The 22,514-nt window shown below is 44.4% G+C and overlaps 5 protein-coding genes across 12 annotated transcripts in view; 3 read left to right on the forward strand and 2 right to left on the reverse strand.

Annotated features, from left to right (window-relative positions):
* Positions 1-2,350: 2,350 nt before the first annotated feature.
* On the forward strand, positions 2,351-6,255 carry LOC143371813 (stromal membrane-associated protein 1). Its single transcript, XM_076817445.1, has 8 exons — positions 2,351-2,627; positions 3,264-3,397; positions 3,502-3,669; positions 3,745-3,949; positions 4,034-4,309; positions 4,382-4,677; positions 4,762-4,905; positions 4,979-6,255. The coding sequence occupies exons 1-8, from the start codon at positions 2,510-2,512 to the stop codon at positions 5,093-5,095; spliced, it is 1,458 nt and encodes a 485-aa protein (XP_076673560.1). The 5' UTR covers positions 2,351-2,509; the 3' UTR covers positions 5,096-6,255.
* An 807-nt stretch (positions 6,256-7,062) lies between these two features.
* On the forward strand, positions 7,063-7,517 carry LOC143371816 (small ribosomal subunit protein eS28). The gene has a single exon (XM_076817450.1). It carries the CDS (start codon positions 7,127-7,129, stop codon positions 7,322-7,324), a length of 198 nt encoding a protein of 65 aa, XP_076673565.1. The 5' UTR covers positions 7,063-7,126; the 3' UTR covers positions 7,325-7,517.
* A 199-nt stretch (positions 7,518-7,716) lies between these two features.
* Mrgbp (MRG/MORF4L binding protein) lies at positions 7,717-8,939 on the reverse strand. Its single transcript, XM_076817446.1, has 4 exons — positions 8,799-8,939; positions 8,540-8,661; positions 8,105-8,465; positions 7,717-8,035 (listed from the first exon to the last, which is right to left on the reverse strand). Exons 1-4 carry the CDS (start codon positions 8,902-8,904, stop codon positions 7,881-7,883), a joined length of 744 nt encoding a protein of 247 aa, XP_076673561.1. The 5' UTR covers positions 8,905-8,939; the 3' UTR covers positions 7,717-7,880.
* Positions 8,940-9,048: 109 nt separating this feature from the next.
* On the forward strand, positions 9,049-9,837 carry LOC143371815 (vacuolar ATPase assembly protein VMA22). 2 transcript variants are annotated; one of them, XM_076817447.1, is made up of 2 exons: positions 9,049-9,187; positions 9,284-9,837. In XM_076817447.1, the coding sequence occupies exon 2, from the start codon at positions 9,325-9,327 to the stop codon at positions 9,826-9,828; it is 504 nt and encodes a 167-aa protein (XP_076673562.1). In that variant the 5' UTR covers positions 9,049-9,187; positions 9,284-9,324; the 3' UTR covers positions 9,829-9,837. The 2 variants fall into 2 exon arrangements, with proteins under 2 accessions (XP_076673562.1, XP_076673563.1); XM_076817448.1 differs by having other exon boundaries at positions 9,117-9,204.
* A 2,608-nt stretch (positions 9,838-12,445) lies between these two features.
* Positions 12,446-22,514, reverse strand: part of LOC143371542 (serine/threonine-protein phosphatase 2B catalytic subunit 2) — a 149,465-nt gene continuing 139,396 nt past the window's right edge. For 5 of the 7 annotated variants that reach the window (XM_076816818.1, XM_076816822.1, XM_076816820.1 and 2 more), the window contains one exon: positions 20,512-20,634. Coding sequence is in view for 2 of the 7 variants with exons in the window: in XM_076816824.1 (XP_076672939.1) it covers positions 20,172-20,634 (463 nt within the window). In the remaining 5 variants the exon portion in view is untranslated. Of the gene's footprint in view, positions 20,635-22,514 lie in introns of all 7 variants that reach the window. The other 2 variants (XM_076816824.1, XM_076816817.1) reach the window with 1 other exon arrangement.

The following is a 22,514-nucleotide window of genomic DNA, read 5'->3' on the forward strand; positions in this document are numbered from 1 at the left end:
GCCCTATTTTCCATGCGTTTGTTCGATTAAATCGAAAATTGGTGTTCTTTTTTAGATCAATAAATGTATTATTAATTAAAAGAAGAATTACATTTCTATCTATTATACCTGCGTCTCAATCCATCTCCAAAAAACCCCTATTTTTAAGGCCGTCACACTGTTGACCCCCTGAACTGCCCGTAAAATCTGTACCGTTAGGGATTTCGTTCTAAAATTTTACCTGGTCATTATCAAGATGTTGTGCGATGAAAATATTAAAAAAAAAATTTGATGATTTGATCGGGGAGTACCCTTAAGTTATAAGTGGAATGATTTTTTTTAAACCTATTAGAGGTGTCTAGGCTCGAGGACTGATTTTGGAAAATGTTTTCCATGGGAAATGCTCATACGCGATATCTTTGCGTTATCACACTTCTGCTGAAGCTGACCCTAAATGAAGCAACAGGACAGAATTTTGAAAAGAAGCATGATTCGGAACCTGAAAGCTTCAAACGCTATGTACCAACTGAGGAATTTAGTAAAAGAAAGAGTGAATTAAGAAAATATACCTTTGTGTGCGCAGGAAACTGAACACCGAATTGAGGAATGGTGGAAAAGTGAGAAACGTCCAACAACTGAATGAACTTTCTTAGCAAGCAGGTGGGCAACTGCTGCGCGAGGCCAAATTAAATCGATAGCGAACATTTTCCAAGGTAACAAGGTAAATATGTTGCCTGACACGTGTCATAATAATCTTTCTCGCGATTTTTGTTTTAATACCGGAGGCTACGGGCAGTCAATGAAATGAGGGCTTCGAAATATAACTTTAACAGCAGTTAATGTTAGAAGTTATGGTGTTTGACGAAGCAATGATTGAAGTTAACGAGTAATATACTGTGGTGGACATTATATGCAAATGCGTAGAGAAATGTTTTTTTTTTTCGGGGTGAAGGATACATTTTTTTTACTATTTTAAAACATTTTCAGTTTTGGTCATATACCTCGCCTGTGGTTATATTCAATGAAACATTGACCTGGCTTAGATACAGTAATTTTTTCTATTACTGACTGATTATGTCGAAACTTTTTTCCTATCTCTTACAGTTCGCAAGTTATAACACAAAATCGGAAAATAGCCGAATTTTCGGGGGTTAATTTCACCCCCTTCGAGTGAATTTGGGCAGCAAACAAGAATTGCGTTGTAATCAAGAGGAAATCGCCTACATGTTCACAAAGTTTTAGAATTTTTTGAATTTTCGGATTCGGAATCTTCCCTTGTCAGATATCTATATAAGCAAAAAGTGGTATCGGTTGAACCAAGACGCCTATCGCCACCTAGCGAAAGTATATATAACCAATTTCTGTAGGTGAAATAGATGTTCGATAAATAATCGATAAATGAATTAATCAGTGATCTTCAATTAGTGATGAATCAGTAACCTAAATTAATTTTGAACGGAAACGGTCACTTTTATTCACGAAACACTAACAATTCATACCTGGTCTGCGGTCGAGGGGTTTATTTATCGTATAAGACGATAAGTCTATCTTATACTTCGTCGAGGCGATACTTCCGAAAACCGGTTAAACCCGATTGGGCTGAAATTTTGAAAATAGCTTTATTTTGCATAAAAATAACGTTTGCGAAAAGGATTTTTGGCGACCCGAAATTTTTTTTTACTGTTTCAATGTCGTTCCCTACCTTACCGACCGCGACTGATCTCTCTTCTAGGTAGACTCCAACAATAATAAAACATCCCCCTGAACGACCGATCAGTATCAAGTTATTATCTCTTTCTAAGTTGATCTCTGTTTTATAGATTTTAGGAGAATAATAAGGAGAATGTATTGAATAACTGTTGTATCCGATTCTCCGCTATGTCGGTAAGGTAGGGAACGACATTGAAATGGTAAAAAAAATTCGAGTCGCCAAAAATCCTTCTCGCAAACGTTATTTTTATGCAAAATGAAGCTATTTTAAAATTTTCAGCCCAATCGGGTTTGACCGGTTTTCGGAAGTACAGCTCTTTATCACAATGGCATGCACTACACATCTGTAGTTTGTAGTAAGACAGAGAAAGCAATCCACAATATTTGTCTTCCTGGACTCCACACTCCAGTTCACTCCAGTTAGTACAGAGTTCGATGGGTCTATCATATACTTCGACAATGATAACATACCTTATCGACTGAGCAACCACAAAGGCATCCCCGAAGTACCATCGACCACGACCACACGATTCACGAAGTTCTCGTCAGACAGTAACGCTAAAAAAGATGTTCGCATCATTGATGAATCTACTCATTGTTTTGTTCAAGGTATCGATGAGAACGATCCAATAGAATTCCTCCAACTGCATGACGTTCCGGTGAGTAACGAGTTAGACTATTGGGGGCGTTCGGTGACCATTGCTGGTGCACATAGTACTTGACGGCTCTCTCGTGCGTGCCCACCGTAGCGAGAAGGAAACTGAAGGAAACATTGTTTTGGAGCTGTTCACGGGTTAGTCCTCGTCGCCGTGCAGAAAAGATGACGTCCCGAATGGAAAAGGAACGTGCCAAACAGATCCAAGAGAAGTGTCAGAATCTACTGACACAGATGCTACGGGACGAAGACAACAAGTATTGTGTCGACTGCGATGCGAAAGGTTCGTGAGTCAATCGTGAATATTCCAACGATCTTCCCTAACACCTGGCATCGCGGCGATCAACCTCGCGTTACCCTGTCCACTCCCTTCGAACGCTGGAAAATTCAATCTCCTCCCTCCGGAACCTAGGATGCACGAGGCCCGTTGATATCGATTTCAAAACGACCCAGTTTCGTCCGGTGAAACGGTATAGATTTTTAATTCCTCCCGTGACAAACGTCAAATGACAGCGATCACGGGTGACGTTCACCCGTGATGTTTCGTGCTCTCGACCGTTTCTCATTAGTCGCGCATCCGCGGGTTAATCGATGATCGTGTACACGCTTCCCCTTTCTTCTCAGTCTTCAATAAACGATTTCACACGAAAACGGCGTTCTTTCATTTCCTTCTTCGATACATTTCGCTTATCAACGAAAATTCGTACATGTAACCCGAATTGTTTAAATATCGTTTAGCCTCCTGTCGATTGCCAATTTTTTTATTTAACTTTCTTGCTATCGATATCAACTAGCTGGATGCAAATAAAATTTCTTAACGGTACATCTCTTTATATTCTTCATTAAACACCACTGAAAGATCTGATATAAATATGCTTGTTTGTTATACGTATTAGTTCTACTTTTATATGCTTGTTAGGACCAAGGTGGGCTAGTTGGAATCTAGGTATATTCCTATGCATACGTTGTGCTGGAATACATAGAAATCTTGGAGTTCATATAAGCAAAGTTAAGTCTGTTAACTTAGATACATGGACACCGGAGCAAGTAGTGGTATGTTTCCAATCACTGTGGCTTCTATCTCTCTGCTCTAGATTCTTCACCTATTTCTTGCGAGCATACACTCCGGGGCTACATGTTGCTTCTGTTGCTTTCAGAGTTTACAGCAAATGGGCAATTCGCGAGCGAGAGCGGTGTACGAAGCGAACCTACCGGACAGTTTCCGAAGACCTCAAACAGACTGCAGCCTTGAAAGCTTCATTCGTGCGAAATATGAGCACAAAAAGTATATAGCTAGAGAATGGGTGCCACCAATTTTACCAAAGGTATAATCGATACCTCGCTAAAAAGAGCTACGCAAGCGGTTGAATAATTCAAGAATTTTTGGACGAATCACGCAGGTGAACTGGGATAAGGAACTCGACGAGGAAGCAGAAAGACAGCGTAGACGAAAAAAGGAGAGCTCTAAAACTTCTAGCAATCAAGCTATATTTCCTCCTGTAAAAAAGCCGGAGGTAGTGCCTCAGTTGCCGAAACCTAAGAGCTCTATCAGTCCTAAGCCAAATAGAGCGAATAATACTGCAACTTTAGACTTGCTGGGCCTAGGTATTCTATTTCTATTACGTCCACTTTTCGTTTAAGAGATGGTAGACAAATTTCTACTTGTAAGATGCTTAATTTTTGCAACAGATGCTCCAGCAGCAAGTCAATCCAACATAAATGGCTCCGGTGATGATATATTCTCTTCCTTTTTATCCGCACCCCCAGCTTCGGTAAGTTCTACCAGTAGTAGTACTTCCAGCCTAACCACGGACTCATCGACGACCGTGGGTAAAAGCGAAGAGGAGAGTTTCTTCGATCAACCAGCACCGTCGCCTCAAGAAAAAAGTAAAATGACTAAAGATAGTATTCTGGCCTTGTACGGTACACCGAGCCATCAACAGTCAGCGATGTTCGGAGTTCCCAGTAGGTGTACTACTTCATGTACGCTCCGTGTACTCGGAACAGTGTATTACCTTTCCCTCTGTTATGTCTCAGGTGGAATGTATGCTCAACAATCTACTGTTCAATATAAACAAGTACCGAACATGGTAGCGTTCGGCCAGCAGAGTAGTTTTCCAAATCAGCAAAGTTCCTTGACTCAACTGAATCACCTTCCTGCTCAGATGTCTGTTACAACTAATCAGTTACCCGTAAATCAGAATCAAATGGCGGTGAACCCTACCTCGCTAGGACCAGTGGCAACAAGTTCCTTAGGAAACTGCATGCACATAGGCCAGATAAATCAAATGAACGGCGTGCCTAATCCTGCCATTGCGATGCAATCTCAAATGGTATATAAACGTTCTGTATTGCGTAACAGAAAAATGTGAACCTATACATCGATGGGTAGATTCATTTTTCCTATATATCCGCAGATGATGCAACCAGGACAGTCCAACATTAGTAGTAATAATGGATGGAGTGGGATGTTAACACAGAATCTTCAACCAGCTCCCGGCAGCAATCCTTTCTTCAACTTAACATCGCAGCAGCAGCAACCTATCGCCTTTGGTACTCAGGTATGTAAATTGCACGGCATTCTGCGAGTTCCTCGAATACGTAATAATAATCGAGCCTGTTTCCTCGTTGCAGTTACCGCAGCAAATGTCGCAGCTATCTTTAGCTGGTGCGAGTTTCGTAGGCGCACCTGGAAATCCCGCTCCCGCCGCACTCCCCGGGCAAACGCTCTCCACTAATTTGTGGCAGTAAAAGTCTTGCGGATATTGTTAGTCGATTGATTATTCCATTCAGTGTTGTACACTAGTGTCGAGCGTTCGTTGCCCAGCGCGATTCACGTTTCCATAACTAGCTTGGAAATTGGTCCGGGGTATAACGCAACTGAGACACGAACAGAAAACGCGCTCGGACGCCTGCCATTTACGAGAAAGTCATTCGCGAGTGTGCACAGTATTTCGAGTCGGAAAATATTTTTCTTCTATAAAGCTTTGCCAGCTTTCAACGTTATTGTTGGAAAGAAAAAAAGTGGGGACTACGAATAAAATGAATTTTTGACTGATTGTAAAGAGTTGTTCGTGAGAAACAGTATACATGTACTCGATCAAGTAATTTACATTATTTGCTGAAATATGGGTGCTTTTGTAACCACGACTAATGTATGTCAGGGTCCACTTTCATTATGGCAGAAAAAAAAATATTTCCTTATACTTAAAACAAGTACAAGTATCTTTAGTATAATAAGCGTGCTTTACGGCACGATTCATTTTTACCCTCCCACCCCCCCCCCCCCCGCCCGCCCCCCAACCCCTCAAAAAAATACGAATGTGAAACAGAGCACGTAATAGTTTTCATAAATCACGAGAAAACGTCAGAAAAATTATATATAGAGGGCCACTTTACTTAAAGGAAAGTGACTTAAACGATTTTAAAACTGTAGGCTCGTTTTCTAGCATGACGCTGCGATGTTTGTATGCGATCGAAATGTATTTGAATATTTTTCAAAAATTCGGTTTGCTGTTTTCACGTACTATTAATATCGACTTATTCAACGACTGAAAAGACAGTGTCTTGTGTTTGAAAAGTTAGTAATACTATCGTTTGTACTGTAAGTAGTGTGTTGCTTAGAGCGCTGAATCGCCACGTTGATTACGCATTAGAAAACACTTTAGACCTTAATATTTTTCAGCAAGTATTATTATCATTACTCGTTATAGAACTGAATTGCATTTACAAGTTTTTCTTTTTTGTTAATATCTAATGGCAGAGACTTAGCGAACCAAACATTGCCAGTACACTGATCCTCGATTCGTATACGAAATACAGTGAAAACTTATGGCTTGCGAGCCCCTGCATTCGAAGGAGTATTTTACTTGTAATTGTCGATGATTAATTAAAGTTATGCTTGAAACAGAGTTACGTGTGTTTCCATGTTACGTGGTTGTACGATTTATCGCCGCGTAACGAGATAACTATTGAAACCTGACAATAAGTTCCGGACATACCCTGTTGCTTTACTTTATTAAATTTTGGCTCTTGCCAAGTGACACGAAATAGATCACAATGCCACCGAATGTAAAACCCATTATGCGAACACGTTGGAAAGACTCTTTCACATATTCTTATAAATAATCATCCACAATCACGTAATTTACGACGCAGAGGTGAAGGACGACTTTAGACCTTGTAACTTACTGTTGCCTTGAGAGAATCTAACATATTGTAAAATTCCTACGAGTACAAACTACAAATCCATGTTATTGAAATGTATTCGAAACTGAACTCCACTGTTTAGCGAGACGAGTGGAACTGCTGGCTTCGTTTGTGTTTTGTCTCCTTATCAAACGAAATAACTAAAAATTTTGTTAAAATTCAAGGTTCAAATAAACAGTTGAAATTTCAAGGCATCGCGAGTTATAAGGCCGATTACATTTTCAATGTCCCGTACGTTTAAATTTATATATATATATACGTAAACGCCATCTACTATACGGTAACAGATGAATTACGATGAATAAATTGAAATATTTATGTTTAAATTGAGAGAATACTTCTTTCCTTGACTAAAGTACAGGTCTCGTGTCGCCAGTGGTAAACGCACTCGCACGCTTTCACTTACAAGTTTAAATAATACCAAGGAATTGCCCGCCAGTAGGCACGGCTGGAGAATATCGCCGGAAGTCGCCATCTTTGTTACTGGATCGCGCCGCGAGGACTGTTCCTCCACTTCCTTTATGTATCTTTTCGTTGTCGCATCAAAGGTGATCGAAGCCACGTGAAACGATCATGGATAAACCAGTAGTTTTGGCTCGTGTTATAAAGGTCCTGGGTCGAACTGGCTCCCAAGGGCAATGTACGCAAGTTAAGGTCGAGTTCCTGGGCGAACAAAATCGACAAATTATCCGGAACGTAAAAGGACCGGTGCGAGAAGGTGATCTCCTAACCTTACTGGAGTCGGAGCGCGAAGCAAGAAGGCTTCGATAAAACGATATATTGGCGGCACATTGGGATTGTCAGCAATGTCTGGACTCTGGCCGTATAATTCATTCCACCGACTGAAATGGGGATCACAGAACTATTCCGTTACCACGAGCACATTCAAAACGAAACATCCATGTCAATCACGATACCTGCGACTTCTGTAATAAATACTGGCTAATATCTAAGAAACTACAAACTACTTGTTCTTCTTATTTTATCCTATTCTCGCCTCTTCGTTCTGCGCTTCTATCGATCTTATATCTTAAGTTTCATTACCTAGCTTCTTGGATCATAGTTTTACATGCCTTACACGCATCTACGCGCACAACTGTTCGATGCTCTTTCCAAGATCTCACTGCGGAGCATATTATGGGTACGATGAATCAACGCGAAGCTTGTTATAAAATTGAATTTATAGAGATACATAGTCTTTCATACAAGTCTTTACATGTTTCATGTATTCGAAAATACACGAGTCGTATTGCATGCACTTTAAGATGCAAACCATATTTACTTATAATATAAAATAAAGGTAGCGAGTGTAGGTTTAAAGAAATTGTTATATTCTTCTTCGTTTCGGTGGAGGTGTGTCGCGTGGGCTTGACGACGCTTTGGACGTACTGTCCATACTTTGCCTGGTTGGTCGTTTCGGGCCTCTTTTCAGAGCTTCGCGCCCGGAGTCGGAATCCTTGCGCTCCTTCTTTCCATTCGATGCTAACGGAATAGATCATTAGTCGTCGGAAAGCTGGTTTAAGAATGTACCGAGGGTAAAACTATACATACCCGTCTCTTCGGAGTCATCTTTCCCCTTCGACCTTCCCTTGGAAGACTTGTGATCTTTCCTAACGTCTTTAATATCTCTAAGCTTCTCTTTCTTTATCTCTATATCCTTGATATACTTCTTAAACTCCTCCTTCTTCTTGTCAACATCTTTGCCCCCTTTGAGATCACGGAGAACAGTGTCCTTCTTCATAGAATCTTTGATATCTCTCTCTTTCTTCATTTCTTTATATTTGTCCCTTTGTTCCTTTAATTTCAGATCCGGCTCCTCTCTCTTTCTGGACTTGAGCGGACCCAGAAACTCCTGCTCAGGCAGAGTGAAGTCTGTTTCTTGACTAGGAAATGGTAAATCCTCCATATCGTCCTGGAAGAATTTAAATGCACCGTCAGATTTACTTTAAGTTATTCCGATTAGTCGTTTGTCACAATAATAAGTACCAGAGCCATGAGATCATACATTGATTCCAAGTGATCCCAAATTGTTTTCAACGACACCTCCTTGTGAATAGCAGTACGAAACTTCTCCCATATGCAGACCATGTGGAAATACTTATTAACGCCTTTAAACGAAAAAAAAAAACTGGCTGTTAGAATCCGGCCGTACGGCGATGCATATTTTATACAGTATCGTTGCTAATTATTGCTCTTATGTCAAAACAACGTAAACATAACCTGTAGCAATTCATTCGAGTCTTACCAACAGGCTTATGTCCGTTCATAGCAAAGAACAGCTGAATTTCATTCTCAACGTTCCATTCTATTTCATCGGTGGAACCTTCTGTTTGTTTCTCTTTCACTGCCATTATTAAAATTCACGGAATCTTATACTTCGAACAGTGAGGAGCGCTACGGAAGCAGTATTGCCAAATGTGACAGTGTGACACTGACAACGTTCACGATCAGAGGAAGGTGTGTATGTGAGGCTACGTCCCCCGATAAGAGTTTCGCGTAAAATATGTCGCGATAGCAATTATATATGAAAGGAATATATTTGTTATTGAGAACGTAAGAATGACAACTTCCAGGGATAGTACAGAGAGATTTCTTATCATTTAGGCTGCACAAATACGGCAGAAAAAAAATTTGGTATGTGTGTAAAAAATGTAAATTTGATAGTTCGACGAGAAGAATTATCTTTAGTATGTGTTCCATGTATTGAGTAATCCATGTAAGTTCTTACAGATCGCAATAAATAATTCGCTGGAATACCTGGAAAGTACAAGATGCATGAAAGCATAGACGACGTGTGCGAAGCTATTGATGAGAATTTATTGCGCAGTTTGGAATTGATGGAAGAGAAGATCGATATTAATGTTCGGATAGAAAACATATTGAGAGATGGTCATATCGAATTGGCAAAAGCCAAATATATACGTGGCAAAGAAAGCATAAGTGTCTTGCAGGTTCCTGAGGACGACGAGAAAGTAGCTACTTTGTTCGAATTGGAGACAACATTAGCAGGGGAAACCGGCAAGATAATTCCAAACTTTGATATAAGCTTGAAACAGTCGGGCAAAGGTGAAGATGAGATTCAAGATCCTATAAAATGGTTCGGAGTACTAGTTCCGCAAAGTTTGAGAACTGCTCAGAAACGTTTTCAAGAATCCGTCTACCTTGCTGTCAGAGCAGCGAATATACAAGCGGAACTAACTTCTGTGTTAGAGAAATTAAAATCCTTATACTTCTTGAAAAATGATTCTCGTCCGACAGATGTTAATAAAGAATAGGAATTATTACACACGCTTTAAACTCGTTTATCCTAGTACACTTCCCTAATATTACTTCTGGGTATATTGTTAGGAAAAACTTGAAAAAAGCAGATGTAGTGAATAATTAATAGACTTCTGTAATTGCAACTTAAAGTACAGGCCTTCGGCTATTTTCCCATATATAGTACTTGTAATTACTCTGTTTATAATTAATTAGTTAATGACAGCTCTCTGACACGCATGCACGCAATGCAAAGTCATCGTTAATCGTACTCGCATATTTCAATGAATAAGAAATTTTATAGAAATTATTTATGTATTTTTAGAGCTGCATTCGAGAATATAGAGGTCTTTAAAAATCTGCAGTAACGCTGTTTTGCGCATATTTCATGTAAACGTAAATAAATATTAGGTGCTTTTGTGAGGAGTAGGGATGGGTTTCTCGAAGCGCCGAAATCCAAGAAAGTTTTGAGTTTCGAGAATTTGAAACTTTAATTGCCGTCAAAAGAGACTTATACAAAAATTTTGTTCACTTCAGTTCTTCAAGCAAGATATTCGGTAACGAAGGTAACGACGATAGCGGCGGTAATGACGATAACGACGATAACGACGATAATTGCCCGATTACTGGCATCACAGACGAGGTATAGGATAGACCACAAACTAGGTATAGGGTAGACCTATCACACTATGTAATTTTGTGTCAAGCTCGGTGGGCTCTTTTACCATTTCCGTGTCACACCCAACGTTATCGATTCAGTCTGAAATAAGATTACAATGCTACGATTGGTAGGAATTAAAATTAAATCTTATCGGAAACATTTAAAATCTGAAACGGCTAGTGCCCCTTACCATTTCCAAGTCGCATGCAACGTTATCGATTCGGGTGGAATTCAATCGCAATCCTACTAGCGGTTAGAATTGGAACTAAATGTGGTGAAAATTGCTACAAAAAATGGACCGAGATGGGATTTTATTTCATGAACACCGAAATTTCATTTGCAACATTGTTCAAACAATATTTGTCCTTTGTAACTTTGGCGCTGAATAACTTACATGAATACTTACCACATTGTGCACGATCCTAAGACGATTACGTAGTTTCTAAGTTGAGAGCAGTGCATGGATATTTTGAAGTGTGAACTATATAGCGTGAAGTGCAAAGCTTATATAGAGTGAAATGGAAGGTATGAAGGGCGAAATTTGAAATGTGCAATGTGATGTGGTATGAAAATTATGTTCAAGTGGGGTGGAAATGTTGTAAGTGGGATACGGAAATGGTGAGTAAAGTACGTACATATATCGCTGGAATGGCGTAGAATTAGTGTAGGAACCGAGTGGGAATAGCGTAGGTAAGTAGGAATGGTGTTTTGCAATTTCGGGAATGGCTGTAACTCGATCAGCAACAGAGTTTCAACGGATCTTAAATATAAAAGCTCTAGGAAATAACTCATTTTAATTAAATTCTACTGTAACGTAGTGGGACAATGAGGAAAGGAAGCACAAGTGTTTCGTGGAAATTATAGACTTTATTTTTAGAATACTCTGAATATCATAAAACAACGTAAACATTCACAACAAATGGGAATAGGGTGTTATTTATAATAGTAATAATAATAATAATGTTGTTACGTTATCGTAATAATTAATTGTTATGAATATGTCATCACGACGTATTTATAATTATGTATAAGTAAGATCTTTTATTTAATTTTAGCAATTATCCATCGTACCTTCATCGTTTTTACTGATAATAATAATAATCGTAATAATAATAGCGGTGGCCATATTTAATAATAATTATAATAACCGTAATGGTAATAATAATGACGATGATAATGAATGAATGAATGAATGAATGATGATAATAATAGTCGTAATGTTTCTATACGTATGTTTGTCATGTATATGTATATATAAACAAATATAATTATGCTTATCTCGTAAGAAGGGATAGAGTTCACAATGGCGCTAAACAATTGTATGCAATGCGGCTCGCTTTTGTTTCTGTGTCGTCGTTTCCTTCACCAGAGTGATTCTCGTTTCGATAATGTCGTACAGTCGAAGATCTTAGGAGTAAGATTTCTCGTAATAGTAAATAGACAATAGTAAACGTGCGTATGTACAGTTTTATCGTTGAATGCCATTCTTCGAATGCCGCGAATGTAAGTTCATCGTGCAGCGTTTCCTGCAATGCCCGACGGATGCACACGTTAACGCAACCAGTGCTCCGCGATCGCTCGTCTATAATAACCGCCATAACCACGATCTACACGCTGCGGTCCTCGGCTCGCGTCACGCCACACAGACAGACATTCCAGTAACGGTCGATGGAAGGAGCACAGCGAGAATCCGTGAATGAAAGGAGGCACGAGAACGAAAGGGGACTTCGCTCGAAACACTTACACACAGCCGGGGCAAAATGTTTCGACCATGGCGGGAGGAGGTTTCTCCACTTCCTCTCCGAAACGCGACGTCGACCGGGTGTAGAGATCGATGTTACGATCGAGGGTAAGTCGACCAATCAGCCGCTAGGGGTCAGAACCTTTTGTCCCAGCTGCTACGGCAACTTTCTCTCCGTCGCATTAACGGGATCGAAGCGTCGATCGCTTCGCGCACAGACATCGTTCTGCTATTTTCCGATTCGAGCACCGCGAACAGGTGGATCCGTCGAGCTATCGTCCCATAAAACTGACGAGAGAAACGGAAGTCTAAGGCTACGATATCCCTGGAAAAGATTTGTTAAAATCGCCACCACGTGCGTCCTCCTCGCTCGCGATAGATTCACCTCCGTTCCGTTAGATTTCGATCGTTCGCTGCCACCGTGTCACCCGACCGGCGCCTTCGTTCACGGCCGACGTGACCAGACCGTGGCCGACCCCCCTCCCGCGTTAATCGTTCCCCGGGGATTCTCAATATTTGGCAGTTGGGCGCGTACACGCGAGGGAAAGAGATTTCTACGAGACACCAACGATCGACGCCATGCACAGTACCATTAATTCCGTCGCCCCTCTTTCGAGATAGGAGGTTAGGAGGTCCCCGTAAGTCTGGTCGCATCGCGGTAGGCGCGCTCATTCCTCTCGCCTTCTTCGCCCTCTGCTTTATAATTCGATATGTACATACGAATCGTGCCGGTAGTCACCGACGTAAAGTATAGTGGATCACAAACCGCGGATAGCAAGCAGTCAATGACATTTAACGATAATTACAAAACAATGCTGACAGTATGATATATGTATGTATATATATATATAATATATATATATAGATATATACACACACGTACGTACATTAATATGTATACGTTTACTGCTCGCGGTGATAATGCGCGTGTAATCAGTCGCAACAGGTACATATAAGTGTGCTCTTGCCGGGCGAGCTCGTTCGGTCGCGCCGAGCTCGCCGGGTGGATCGCGACGAGCGCTCGCGGGCAAAGCAGCCGAGCATCCTCCGACATCGTCTATCAGTTTTCAGAGCGCAAAAGTCGCGGTGACCGATCGGATCCATTCCTTTCCCCTCTCCTTCTCCTTCCTCCGAACGGATCGGCTCGACGACGGCGGCCTGCTCCCCTCGGGAGAAGAAGATACTTTCAAAATATCGCGCGGGAAAATGCTCCCGTCCGCACGGGTCGTCCGGCCACGTGCGCGTACGTACATTATACCGCGTGTCATATGTATACGTTAGTTTATGGTCTCGCGTACGCGCCACTCCGCATATCCGCTTCCCCCTACCCCTGCGCACGTGTGTGTATATACGTATAATAAAGAGATGAGAATGCACGCAACTTAACACGGTATACCTAGTACCTACTATATGCGTATATACATGTATATAACCGTCCTATAAAGTCACCCGCGATGTCCCGCGACCCGGTGAACGCCGCGCCCTCGCCGCCGAGTCGTACGCGCCAATGAGGCTATCGTATTGCTCTCGTCGATAAATAAATTAAGGGGAAAACCAGTCGTAGGGGCACAGTGACTTTCGTGGGGCGTTCCGGGCGTAATTACCTCGGTCCGCTGAGGAGGGGAGCGACCGAACGATCGTTGGTGATTCGGATGTACGAGAATTCCCGTCCGAGAAGCATCGCTGCCTCGGCGATCGTCGGATTATTCGTCTACTTCCAGAGCGTACTCGACGCGGACAATTTCTGTAATACTTACTGTCGGAATGGTCGCGTGAGAGTGGAGAAGAATCGAGGGCGAAGCGAACTTGGATCTTAGACACTAGATCACTGGAAGGCGTGCGACTCGCGGGGTGGCGCGACGACTCGCCGGGGGTGCGGGCGTCGGGGGGTGGAAATAGAAAGAGATACAAAGAGAGATAGAGAAAAGGGGGGGTGCGTGTCTGAAAAATGTAGATAAAATGGTAAAATCTCCTCGTATCGGCCGTTCTTCTCGCTCGCGTCGTAGGAGGGACAAAGTGTCTCGAACGAGCTCGTAACAATCTAAAGAGACCGCCGGTCCACCCCTCGCTGCTCGATCTCCCGAGTTCGATCGGGTTCCAGTCGTATAGTCACGTGCCTCCGGGGACGCCCGCCGTTACATCGCACCGCGGTCGGTGATGTTACGAAGAGAGGAGGAAGAAGAGGGAGCAATCGCTCGCTCCCTCTGCTCCACCCTGGTCGCCAATTGTCCTAGTACCGCGCAACGTACGCGCGTACCGGCGCAACGCAATTGCGGGCGTCGGGCCTCGTGTTTAAAGTCGCTTATCAATGCCTGTACTTTCTTTCGCACGCGCGACGAGCACGCTCGAAACGCACGGGAAGGGGATCGAGCTGGGACAGTCGAGAGGAGAGCATCGGTGGACGCGGCGCGTAAGTCTAAGAGAAAGGCTTCGGGTGTTCACCCGGATCGTAAGCTTAACGATGTACACCGCTTCTACAAATATAATACAGTTCTCGATTCCTCCGAGCGACTCTTCCCGACCCCGGGACACGCGCGCGCCGCTTCTCTACTCGCTCGCAGTCGGCTCTCCAAGGTTCGCAGAATTCCTCGGGGTACGGGTGATGCCGAGCGTGGGTGGCAGAAATTCGTTGAATGCGCGCGCTCTTTGCTCGATGGAGCTCGAAAGTTTTCGCCGAAGGGAACGCGTCGATCGTGTCGGCAAAGAACAGGCGGATCTGTCGTTACGAAGACGAGGACGGTTCGGATGTAACGAGCGACGATCGTATCCTTTCCTGGGCATCGATCGTAGATCGTCTGACCTGCCTCGACATAGGAAAAGCTACGATCGTCTAGGATGATCCTGTACCATTTAACGAGACGTGCTTCCTTTCTCTCTGTCGGTAACGAAAGAAAAAGACTGATCGCGAACGAACTCTAGCCGATCGTAATTACAATTATGTGTCGCGCTCATTTTTGCTGCCGCGATGAAGGCTAGAATTGCACTTCGCCCTGGAAAGATCGAAACAAACGACTAGCACTGATGTGTGTATATATATATATATATTTCGCCACAGGATCGATCCTTCGCGAGGATCGCTAACGATCCAGCAGCGAAGTGGGATCGTTAACGATCCACCGGTGATCCGAGCCGAGTCGATAAGCGGTTCTCAACGGACCTACCGACGATCGATCATCATTTCTTTTCTTCTTTCGTTTCACCTATCTAAAAAGATTCTACGGACACGATACAATGTTAGGATCGAGACACTCGCACAAATATGTACAATGTGAAGAGGCGGCTGCGTTTAAAAAACGCACGCGGGGACACGGACGCGCGTTCAGGAATCGCGCCGGTGTCTGTTCTTCGTGTCATCCCTTCACCCTCCGCTCTGCTATTCCATTACTCTCTCGCTCTGTTAAACAAGGGGCACTCGACCTGGTGGGGATTTAACGGTGGGCAAGGATTAAGTACTCTGCTGTGCAACTGTAAACGATGGTACTCTCCGGTGAAAGTGGATTAGAAGTAGCCGCGGTGTATACATAACTGCAAGGGTTTATGATAGATAGTTCTTATTCTCTGACTTTAAGTAGCCGAGAGCTCCGGCCGGGAGCAAGACGATTCGTTTCGAAGAAGACGAGCCTCGGGAACTCGAACGCCAGAAGTGACGAATGGAGAACGGTGAAATAGTCGCATGGCGATGTTTGAAATTTGAACACAGAGAGGGGAGGAATCAGGGAGACCCGTGATGTCACCCTTCGAATCGATTGTACGGATCGTGATCGAACGAATAATGTATAAATCCTATCATCGCTCCAGCGGAAGGCGAGGGACTCGAAGCAACGAATTCCCGATTGCGTCCTGAACGCGTGGCTGATCGTGCTGCCGTGGTCGCAACGCAGCTTGAAAACGACCGTCGCAATAGTGAACAGTAGTAACAGATAATATACACGCGTATATTAACCTTACTCGGCGAAAAGCTCGCTCACGCCTTTACCTACTCCGTTCTCTTTAACTTTTGCCTGTGTTTCTTTCTCGCGGTTCGGTAGTGACGATGTGACAAACATTAAATAGCATCGGTAAACGCCGTCGATGGTAACGATCGTAATCAGTAGGAATAATGATAATAAGAACCATAATCAGAATGACAACAATCAAATAAGTAAGGATTAACCGGTGTCTCTTGGTGACCGTAGTAATAATAATAATAGTTAATTAACACTATATTATTTATATAATATATTTATATATTTATAATATGTATTATTTATAGTTGTATATTATATAATGTATTTCATTATTATTTAACACATTCTTTTGTACAAGTAAATCAATTAAGAATAAGTACAACTTGGTAGCAAAGAGAGATAGAATTATTATTTTCACTGTATATCTTTATCCGTAGTGAGAAGAGAGATATATATATATATATATATTTATATATATATATATATGTATATATATATATAATAATTTTTTTTGTGTATATATATATCTTGTTTCATTTCATTATATATATAATAATATTCTTTCATTTATCTTTATTATGTTTCAGACCGTAATTCTTACACTGGCCGACGACGATTGGCTGGCGGAAGCAGCCCTTGGCCATCTTTCTCTTTCTCCTCTTTAAAATTCCGTTCTTATCTTTTTTGCGTTTGCTCGGTACTTTCTCTCTCTCTCTCTCTCTTTTTTTTTTGTTTGTTTCCGTTCTCGAGCCTCTCCGGCCTCGTTACGTGGACTTCCCTTGGCGCGTCCTCAACGACAAGATAATTAGCCCCGTTTCATCGCGATCCTCGGCGCGCCCTCTCCCGCGTCCTTTCATCGATCCTTAAAGAGAGGAGGTAGAAAAAACAGCGAAAACGACGAGAAAGGCCCGCGAAACGCGATCACGGCGCCATTTTTTATTACTAGAAATATTATACGAAAGGACGTGGCGGGTCCTCGAGGTATATCGGTCAATTTTCGAGGCGCGCCACGGCTGGAGAAATCGGCGCGGCACGAGGGCGCGATGAAACGCGTCCCGGGAGCATCTCGAAGAATCGATCTTCGCGCGGCGAAGTGAACGTGGGGATTCAAAGGGGGGAGGGGGGGGGAGTAGGGTGGGCTTTTCAGAAGCGGTCGATTACTAAAACGCGACGAAAAGCGATGGGGAGTGCTCTAAGGGCGGCATTTCTGCGGCACGGGGCAGAAGAACGCGATCAGAAGCGAGGACGCTTCGTTGGAACAGAGTTGTCTAAAGAAAGAAAATAAGAAGCAGAGATTCTACGTATGTTAAAGAATCTCAGGGGCTTGCGCCTGGAAATGAAGTTAATCGCGCAGCGCGCCACTAAAGCGAGGCGCTCTAATAATCAGAAGAAACGTAGGTGCTCGAAGTTTGCAGTCGAGAGTGCCACATCGGATGCTGGGAACGCGGTCAGATGCCGATGGCGCTAAGTCGGACGCTGTAGACTAGAAGTTCGCTTACAAGGGCGATTTAAAAAGGAGGATGATAAGCAACGCTGCGAAACGTGAAAAGGAATCGTGGTTTGGCACTGATGCTCGTCAGCTCGAGCTCGACACGCCCGCGGAACCGAGGGAGAAGTCGCGCCAAAAGGTCCACGCGCGCGCTCGCCGTCGAGATACATACTATCGATACGTAATGTCGCCTAGCAGCAGAGGGAACCGTTCCCATATGGCACGTCGAGTAACGATCAGTTCGAAGTGCTTCGATTCCGTCTCGGGACCCTACGCACGCCTGGCCCTGCTAGTAATTCTTAGGTGGGGCGCTAAGAAATCCTCCGTCGCGTCAGCCATCGCGTCCTCCCCGTTCCGTTCCCGTTTCAGGGTACCAAAGGCCGTTCCGCAACCAGTTACGAGATCGGCGTGCGGCTGTGGCCCAGACTTACGTCGGATAGTAGCAAGAACACACATTAAAATCATAGAAGATCAACGCTATTAGACGTGTCATGCAAGTGGCTGTCCGCTCGGCTCCCCTTTTTCCTCGTTATTTTGGTCTACATCGAGCCTGTCAGAGATCGTCCAGGATCCGAGGGCCTGGACAGTCTACTGAATTATCCCCCCCTTTACAGACTCCTCGGTTTCTCCCTCTGTCGCGTCCGGATAGCCACGCGGAACGAGTCCGCGTATCTTCCCGGTCGCCTGAGTCACCCCCGCGAGAGGGGATCGGTCGAGCTGTTCCGCGGAGAAACCGCCGCGATTGGAGGCAAGGGCGGACGCATCGCGCGTCTAAAAGGAGCACACGTGTCATGGTTTACCGATATATGTATAATATGCGTTATAGATCCTTCGTTCCATGCGCGAGAGAGATTCCTTGCGCCTCGTCGAGCGCGAAGTTCTCCGTCCGCTTTTCCCCCGCGTCTCGAGGAAACCGCGACCACGCGTCGCCTTAGGACGCGACGGTCGTTCGTGGGTACAGAATTGGGCGAAGCTACCGGTCGATGAGTCTAAAACACTCCCAGCGGCTGGGCGGCGCTGGGAGAGGCGTTAAAATCGATGGAAGAGATAGGTTTAAAAAAGACTGACTTTAAAAAGAGGATGACACCATTTTTCCATGGGCAATTTCAATTTGACTGATTCTCGCTGAGCATCCAGGGGTCGGAGGAATCACGTGTAGTCTGTATTCCTTCGGAGTCCCAATGGACGATCTAAGCGTGATCCGTCTTGCCCGCTGTCGCGGGCCCAGCTGGGCCAAGAGGATTCTTTTCATAACTGTCGCTCGTCCCCGTGGAATTTCTCTAAAACCTTTGGTCACCGTATCGATCGAACCACGCCTTGTTTCCCGCCGCGATCGGCGGAGAAAAGGAGCGACGCGCGGGGACGCGTTTCCTCGAGCACTTCCCTCGCCCCGTTAGACGATGAATTCGGCCAGAGTGACCGGGTTCACCGTGAGAAGTCGCGCCATCCATGAAGAGAAAAACGACGCGCTCAACGTGCATCCGTGCGAACGCTCGCGACGCGTGACGCGCTGACACGCGCGGCGTTAAACACCGTGTTCGTACAATATTAATAGTATTAATAATAATAATAATAATTATAATAAGAATAGTAATAATAATAGTAATAATAATTATTAATCAATTAATCAATAATATATTTATAATGTATGCGTATATTAAATAAATTCTCCGATATAACTTACGGCTTAACCCTAAAGCTTAGCTCTCGACTTAAGATTTAAGTAAATCCCGCCCCTGTGTTCGCGGGTGATGCCGGTCGCACCGACACCAGGGGCGGGGACACCTTAAGAACCCTAGTGAATCCTAAAACCGGAAGCTCCGCCGTACCGACAGGCCAGCTGCCTTTTTACTTCATTTTTTCTTCTTTATTCCCCCGTTTATTTCACTTCGCCTCCATTTCCTCCCTCGCTTCGCCTCTTCCCTCGCGCTTCTCTCTTTCTCTCTCTCTCTCCCGTGCTCCTTTCGCGGAGACCGCTCGCCCTGTTCTCTCTGTCTCGATTATTATTCGCGCCCGCGTTGCTTCACGGTCAGGGGGTGTGTTTCAGGGGATTGGGGTAGCGTTTCGTCGTTTACTCGTACCCCGTACGTTTCCCTTCTCTTCGCTCGACCCAAGATGGTTTGCTCGAAAGACGCGAGAGTATCGTGCCCCCTGTCTATTCCCGACCCGAGGACGATAATCGACCCTTCCTCGGCGCCCAAAGAGAGAGCCTAGAATGCGGAGGGTGACGCCGTACGACATCCTACCCTTCTCTCTTTCCCCGTGACACGGACAGGGATAATCAACCTGTTACCGACGCCTGCCACCTAAAGAGAGTATCCTCCTAGTGCGCGTGCTTCTCAGGATCGAAGGAGCCCAAACATCAACGCCCGCCCCTTACTGCTCCACGATCCTCCCCAATCCTCCGTCCTTCGAGTCGAACGCGCGTGCACGCGGAGGACCTCGGTCGCGTAGCGCGTGTACTACGACTTCCTTCCCATTTTCTCGCCGTCTGTTATCGTTGTTCCCGCGGCCGGCGTTCCCTAGGTGGTGATCCAGCGCGCGCTCGCGGCAGAGAGCGGCGGGACGAGGTGTAGCGGGTCGTCGTCTGACGGGACGAACAGGACACAAGAGACCAGAGAGCGTGGAGCGGGCGCGCACTCCCTCGGGGCGAGCAGCCCCCGTTTCGGGCGCGGGGCACGCGCGCAAAGCGGGCCCGGACGAGCGGGCCGCATCCATCGTCGGCCAGGACACCGGTCGCAGGACCTGGTCGCCCTGAGTCGCGAGCCGCGGGTGCCAGCGCGACGGCACCCGTTCACGTGGCTCCCTCGGCGACCGGTGCGGCCCTCTTCTGCGAGCTTCCGTTCTCCGTCGCGGTGACTACTTCTTCTTGGCTCGACGAACAGCGCGCTAGCGATAACAACCGGGGGGGAGAGACGAGCAATGGTTTGGATGTTTCGGTGGTGGCGGCGACAGCACTGGGACCTTACGACCCATCCTTGCCACCTGAAACATCGAACGGACGGTCGTCTTTTTGGGGCCACCACTTTGTCGACCGACAGAAACGTTCTTCGCTCGTCGTTCACGCTGATGGATGCGATGGAGTTGGTTGGAGGCCTCCTCGGGAGTAGCTAGCAGCCATGAGGCTGGATTGCTTTGAGTAGTAGGAAATGGGAGGATTAAATATGCGCAACGGAATGACAGTGTGGTAGTCCTGTTTCGAATGTAGGGTAGACCGGGGGCGAGAGTAACAGGGGGACGATTGTAACACGTTAAATATCTCAAAACATGTGATAGATATTAACACAAATTTTGGATATATGATGAAGAATGACATTTCGAATACACGCATCCATATCCTAGCAGTACAGATACACGATAGACATGCATAGTGAAGAAAATAACTTTTCGATACCCTGAAGTAATTTTTCCTTACTGATTTAAAATTGTAATATCAACACTCCCTTTGCAAGTACGTGTTTTCTCTATTTATTAATATTTAATCTGGCCATTTTTAAAGTAATACTGATCGTTACTTATCACTTTTAAGTGTCTCGTTAATAAAAATTTATAATTCAAGTTCAAAAACCTGGTCGGGGCGATTGTAACATCAGCAGTCGGGGTGTATCGGGACAGAACCGTATAGTGACAGAGAAGATTGATAATATTGTCTTGTTTGCATGGAATCCTATAGCACAGCACAAGCAAACCAAATAAAAAATGCTGTGTAATATACTGAATGTAAAGATATATCACATGAAGAAATTTAAATTTAAATTTTACTTTTTCATTTATTATTATAATTAAAATCAATAAATATTTTAATTTTGTAAAGTTAAATTCGTGCTACTATCGACTCCATGCAGCGTTGCTCCGCTTCTCATTTTTTATTAATAACCGGAATATTACTTGATATACAGAGAAACTATTGTGGCTCAAATAATGTAAGATAAGTAAGATTTTGGTAAAAAAAAACTGTTGTTGTAACTGTAATAGTTTTTGCGTAAGCGTATTCCAAAGTCAAAGTGTTACTACCGCCCCCGGTCTACCCTACTGTTTGGTAAACGTAGTGTATCCTTTCGCACAAATTCTGTCCCGTCGTACCACTGTTCCACGCAGGTGGATTTGTGGGGTCGTAGTTTGTGGCGCTTCAAGTTCGGCGAGTCATAGGGACTAAGGGAGTTTCAGGGTGGTTTGACGCCTGAGCTTTCCCCGAAGAACTTCTAATTCCTGGGAATGAGCAATTCAGAGTTGGCGTCGTCAGGGACTTAGCAGCAATTACGCAGTGGAAAAGCGTCGGTGATGTCTGAGGTCTCCTCTGGGGAGCCGTGGGAAACAAGTCCACGCGAAGTTCTAAGAGGCTATTGATTCTATATCGCACGGTGTGTCTTTGTTAGCTACCTGTCTCCAATTCTACCATCCTTTCGTGTTTAAAAGTGTGCAAGTTTTTTCGAAGGAGAAGGATAAATACAGTCAAAGGAAAGCTTAGAAGTTTCAAACCTGACTTTACCGTTCATTTTTCCACTTTCCTTTCACCACTAATGTCTTTAGAGAAGGAAATACTGGACACATCCCTGGCTCCTTTGGAACGTGGGTCGCTTTAATCCCTTCGCTGCCGCGCTCCTCTATTCCGCGATATGTATCAGCCATGGCTGCTAATGGCCCTCAAGTGTCTCCGATTGTTTCCAGTGGCCCGAGGTCTGACAATAAACGGCCGCAACTACTTTGCCTCTAATTCCATCGAGCCGCGCGGACAGTTACCGTGGAGACAATATCGTTCAAACTTTGATGAACGCTAGCAAGTTGTGACAGACACTCGCCGAGTTTACGGCGAGAGCAGAGGCTCCGCGCGCAACTATTCCGCACTGATAACGCCTACACGGCTT

Source organism: Andrena cerasifolii, chromosome 7 (assembly GCF_050908995.1).
Source record: "Andrena cerasifolii isolate SP2316 chromosome 7, iyAndCera1_principal, whole genome shotgun sequence".
NCBI classification, from domain to species: domain Eukaryota; kingdom Metazoa; phylum Arthropoda; class Insecta; order Hymenoptera; family Andrenidae; genus Andrena; species Andrena cerasifolii.

Bases quoted from the DNA above. Each gene is read 5' to 3' on its own strand.
- LOC143371815 (XM_076817447.1), top strand. From the start codon at position 9,325: ATGCATGAAAGCATAGACGACGTGTGCGAAGCTATTGATGAGAATTTA.
- LOC143371813 (XM_076817445.1), top strand. From the start codon at position 2,510: ATGACGTCCCGAATGGAAAAGGAACGTGCCAAACAGATCCAAGAGAAG. The intron at 3,398-3,501 runs GTATGTTTCCAA...TGTTGCTTTCAG, and splicing joins GGACACCGGAGCAAGTAGTG to AGTTTACAGCAAATGGGCAA. The intron at 3,950-4,033 runs GTATTCTATTTC...TTTTTGCAACAG, and splicing joins TTTAGACTTGCTGGGCCTAG to ATGCTCCAGCAGCAAGTCAA.
- LOC143371816 (XM_076817450.1), top strand. From the start codon at position 7,127: ATGGATAAACCAGTAGTTTTGGCTCGTGTTATAAAGGTCCTGGGTCGA.
- Mrgbp (XM_076817446.1), bottom strand. From the start codon at position 8,904: ATGGCAGTGAAAGAGAAACAAACAGAAGGTTCCACCGATGAAATAGAA. The intron at 8,466-8,539 runs GTACTTATTATT...AAATTCTTCCAG, and splicing joins TGTATGATCTCATGGCTCTG to GACGATATGGAGGATTTACC. The intron at 8,036-8,104 runs GTATGTATAGTT...CTATTCCGTTAG, and splicing joins AGATGACTCCGAAGAGACGG to CATCGAATGGAAAGAAGGAG.